Source organism: Cynoglossus semilaevis, chromosome 7, assembly GCF_000523025.1.
Source record: "Cynoglossus semilaevis isolate Cse_v1.0 chromosome 7, Cse_v1.0, whole genome shotgun sequence".
Taxonomy (NCBI): Eukaryota; Metazoa; Chordata; class Actinopteri; order Pleuronectiformes; family Cynoglossidae; genus Cynoglossus; species Cynoglossus semilaevis.
In genome coordinates this window covers 7,818,232-7,822,556 of record NC_024313.1, presented here as the reverse complement: position 1 = coordinate 7,822,556, position 4,325 = coordinate 7,818,232, and the positions used below count along the sequence as shown (strand labels likewise).

At 38.5% G+C, this 4,325-nt stretch overlaps 1 protein-coding gene across 2 annotated transcripts; it reads left to right on the top strand.

Moving 5' to 3' along the window:
- Nucleotides 1-1,415: 1,415 nt before the first annotated feature.
- LOC103381019 (vascular endothelial growth factor A-like) lies at nt 1,416-4,319 on the top strand. Of its 2 annotated transcripts, XM_008313181.3 has the most exons (7): nt 1,417-1,566; nt 1,692-1,793; nt 2,778-2,811; nt 3,040-3,236; nt 3,304-3,380; nt 3,502-3,528; nt 3,604-4,319. In XM_008313181.3, the coding sequence occupies exons 1-7, from the start codon at nt 1,468-1,470 to the stop codon at nt 3,671-3,673; spliced, it is 606 nt and encodes a 201-aa protein (XP_008311403.2). In that variant the 5' UTR covers nt 1,417-1,467; the 3' UTR covers nt 3,674-4,319. The 2 variants fall into 2 exon arrangements, with proteins under 2 accessions (XP_008311404.2, XP_008311403.2); XM_008313182.3 differs by lacking the exon at nt 3,502-3,528 and having other exon boundaries at nt 1,416-1,566.
- Nucleotides 4,320-4,325: the final 6 nt, after the last annotated feature.

Sequence of the window (4,325 nt, the reverse complement as noted above, 5' to 3'; positions counted from 1 at the left end):
AGAAAGCTGCAGCTGTCCGTCTGACCTCTGACTATCAGACCGGGGTCTGTAAGCAAAGGGGAAACTCCCCAGACATTGGCTGAGTGTTTACCAACTGGAACACGTCCACACATTCAAACGTCCCAGTTTGGCTGGTGCTGACTCTGACTCTTTTTGTTTTTTACAAATAAATGTTTTTAAATTATAATTTCTCATTAAAATTTACACCCTGTTTTTTTAATCACAGGGTTAAAAGGCAGCAGCCATCTTTGTTATCTCCTCCGTGGAGGCTGTTTGCCAGCACACATCGGTGCAATTATCCTGTAAAACCCACAGAGTGTGTAAACACATCTGAGCCCTCCCCATAAACAGGAGGAAACCTTGATGCTTGTTGTCTACGCAGCACAATCTGCAAACAGGAACTGCAACATGGATGATATGGCTGCACCTGTACTTTCCTCCCATTATCCTCGGATGTTAATAAGAGCGCACACACCACCAAGACCCTGGTGTGGTGTAACAGCAGGGCACGTTTTAATTAGCGCCAAGAGTTGTTTGGAGCACGCCCACCAAAATGTAGCAACTCTAACCGACACATTATTGGAAAAGGCATCTGTTTGTGAAATCCCAGATCAAAGAGGCTAGATCGGAGACATTCAGGTTGTTTTGTGCTCAACTGAATAGACAGGTGTATAGAAAGAAAAGAAGTGCTTGAACAGTGAGTATGAACCGAGCAGCTTAGACTGTAGAGTACATGGGCAATCCAAAACATTTCATTACACAAGCAGTGAGTATAAACAAATGAAGTGGGTGTTTTATTAAAACCCTGTGTGTTTGTGCTCAGTAATCATTTACATCCAAACATATGCTCAACAGTAGTCAGCACACACAATCAAATAAAGGGGAATTTTTCAAATTTCAATGACCGCAAATGACTTGGTGGGGACAAAAAACATTGAGTAGTGTAATTTGCTCTCAAATGGCAGGGAAAAAATGCACAGCAAAAGGAAAATATGAAGACAGGATGTTTTTAACAGAGTGAGAGAGTTCATTTTTTAAGTTCAAGTGTGCCCATCTATATCATGTGGCTCTTTGGAGTAACACAGTAAAAATGGTGGCTCTTGGCCGGACTGTTGGTACTGTAGAAAGAGAAACACACTCCGTCTCGGGGGATTTATTGTATTAAAGGTTTCTGACCATTGCAGGTCTGACAACCTTCTGATACGTGCTGATCCTTTTTATAGACACAGGCAAACATGACAATGTTACGTCACATTGGGCCTTTATTCATCTCTCTCCAAGTGACCAAATAAACATGGTCTGTTTGACCAAATAAACATGGCATTGGGCTGTTATTGCCTGTGTCTGTCCTTGGTGTTTCCTGTTATTCTGAACTGGCCCTTACTTGATGTCACACAATATCCTCCACCACACTGGCTGACCCTGTTCTACACTGACCATGCTCTCACCGTGTGGCCCTTTTGTGACATGTGGATGTTTAATATCAAGTCATTCATTCAACCTTCAAACAATGATATTTTGTCATATGACATAGAGTTGAGCTCCCAAATGGACAAATGGAATACTGTAAATATCCTGACTTTCTCAATTTGTGTACACTCTTCTTCCTCCCTCTCTCTCTCCCCCTCCCTCCCTCTCTCTTTCTGTCTGCTTCATTTATATCTCTCTGAATGATTGTTTCGTGTCAGTAGGTTTTCAGTCCACTGCCCATCCATGTCAAAATGAAGATGGAAAGTTTCTCAGTGCTCCTCCACCTGTTGTTGATTCTTCTCCTTCAGCTGACTTCTGCACAGGTAATCCATCAAACACATCTGCATGTCCTAATATTGATTCATGAATTCAATAATAATATTCTCCACGCTTACACTAAGCTACTTTTTATCAAATGTTAACCACAAATGTATATGTTGCTTGAATTTTTAAACCATCCCTTTAAATGTCTTAAGTTTCTGATCACTGAAACAGAAACAGAGAATGTCATTAAAGTAAAAAGATTGGACAAAAAAAAAAAAAACAGCATACAGAAGGGGAATGTCATTATGTCCCATATTTAGGCAACATAAAAACATAAAATATTTAGGAGATTATATTAGGTATACATTATATAGATTCAACTATGTAAAGTGACTAAAATACATATAAAATCACTAACAGTTAGAAAAACATTTGTAGGTTGCAATACTCCAAAGGTGCATGTATCTAGGTTGAAATGCAGCAACTTTGTTATATTGCTGGCAATTTTGCACTGGAACACAAAACTTCAACATCATCATAAATATATGGGACGAGGCCATTGTGTGTTGTAAAACTGCTTGTAAGAACTTGGCAGAATTCATGCTGTGTCATGTAAACGTTCCTATGTTTAAGACAAAACAGCAGCTGTTCTTTGCCATCATACTATCTTTTTTTATCTGATTATTATAAAAAAAGTTGTATTGTATTGACTTAATGAATCATTTCACTCGTCATTTTTGTTGATTTGCAAATATCAGCACATTGTGCTGTATCCCCTGTTTAAACGTCAATATCAGCACTGTTGTTTTTTTACCACAAGGTGGCACTAACTAACCAGTTACTGCACTCGGTTATCTTACACCTGCCAGTGTTTTCTTCATTCAGCTGCTCTCCTCCGGTGTAGCCACAGTTTCTCATCTGCCTCCATGTATTTCTATGCACCACCTTTACATCTGAGAAACTCCACCTCTAATAATCATTTGAACGGTGCATCAATACTTTAATGTGTACATAATATGTACATTTCATGTGTACATTTGCAGAATTCCTCTACACCAGATGAGGGAGGGGACAAAGGTAAAGACTTTTTTGTTAAAGTGAGACAAAAAAATGTCTCACTTTATGTATGATATTTAATAAAAACAACAATGTAGTTCAATTGTGAATTAAGATTTGTTTTTTTAGACAAATTGACATTCTCCTATGTGATATACAAATTGAAAGACAGAGAATACAATACTAACAAATTAAGATTTCAGATTTGAAAGCATTTTCTATTTACAATTTTACCAACTTCCTCTTTAGTACTGGAGTTCTACGAGGTGTGGACAAAGAGCATGTGTCGCCCTGTGGAGCAGTTTGTGGACATTGAGCAGGAGCTTCCTGGACTAGCAGGACACTTCTTTCTCCCTGCCTGTGTCCTTCTGTGGCGCTGCTCCGGTTGCTGTGGAGATGAGGGCCTAGAATGCAGTCCTTTGAAAGAACGCAACGTCACCTTACAGGTACAGTGTACAGAGAAGCTCTTCTAATTGTAAAGTCCTTTACACATGGATATTTTTCTTCACACAGGTGAAAAGAATTGTTCCACTAATTTCTAGCCAACTGACAGAACTCACATTCGTGGAGCACGAGTCGTGTGAGTGCAGGTAGGTTTCATGATTCATTTTTTTAATTTTTCATTTGTTTGTTTGTTGCAAACGTGTGTCTAAGTCAATGTCACAGATATATATATATATATATATTTTTTTTTTTTTTTTGGCCTTTAAGAATCCGTCCAACTCAAAAAAGTGAACGGTCAGTGAACCTACATTTTATCTTTCTAACATTAAAACATAGGTGTTTTTATCGCACTTTGTTTCCCCTTCACAGCAACACTGAATCCGTCATGAAAAAACCTTGGACGAAGAAACACAAGACAACAAACAACTGTAGCAGGTAAGAGATGGATGGTGCTCCGATAACACACATGCACGAACACTTCATCTTATGCTGTTTAGTCGTCTGCAGCTACATTTATCAGTGTCTGGCAACTCCGTCAGACTAACAAGGACAGAGATTAAATCAAATCACAGTATCATCGCTGCTGTTTTGCTCCTCTCTGGAATGACAATCATCCATTTTACATCCATGCACATACACCATGCAGACAGGTTGCAAAGACAGTGATTACCAAGCACTGTGCACACTAGTGCTGTAAGATGTCAGGCGTACCGAGAAAAACAACTCTTCTGATGTCATATTGTTGCTTTGACACTGTTAATGTAATTTAAATCCATATTATGAAGCAAAAAAAAAAAAAACACATTATTAATAAATTGCAAGTCTTACACAAAATAGATGTGATTCCAAGCCACAGACCAATTTTAATTAACAATAACATAATTTTCTGCTGGAACGATGTGTACTTTGTGGATAATCAGCTTATTTTAAGTGTGATATTACATCCTTTGTCTGACAGATAGAACCAAGGACAATATGTGCTGGAAGACTGATATTATAATTGTATATAGTCACTCTTTCTTCACATAAAGGTCAGAGGAAGTGTGTGTCTATTGTAATCTCTGGGTAATCATTTCTCCCCCCCCCCTCTC

What these genes read in the sequence shown, in the direction of transcription:
- LOC103381019 (XM_008313181.3), top strand. Translation starts at nt 1,468, where the DNA reads ATGTGGATGTTTAATATCAAGTCATTCATTCAACCTTCAAACAATGAT. An exon ending in AAATGGACAAATGGAATACT is followed by an intron (nt 1,567 to 1,691) that starts GTAAATATCCTG and finishes TCGTGTCAGTAG; the next exon opens with GTTTTCAGTCCACTGCCCAT. An exon ending in CACGAGTCGTGTGAGTGCAG is followed by an intron (nt 3,381 to 3,501) that starts GTAGGTTTCATG and finishes TTGGCCTTTAAG; the next exon opens with AATCCGTCCAACTCAAAAAA.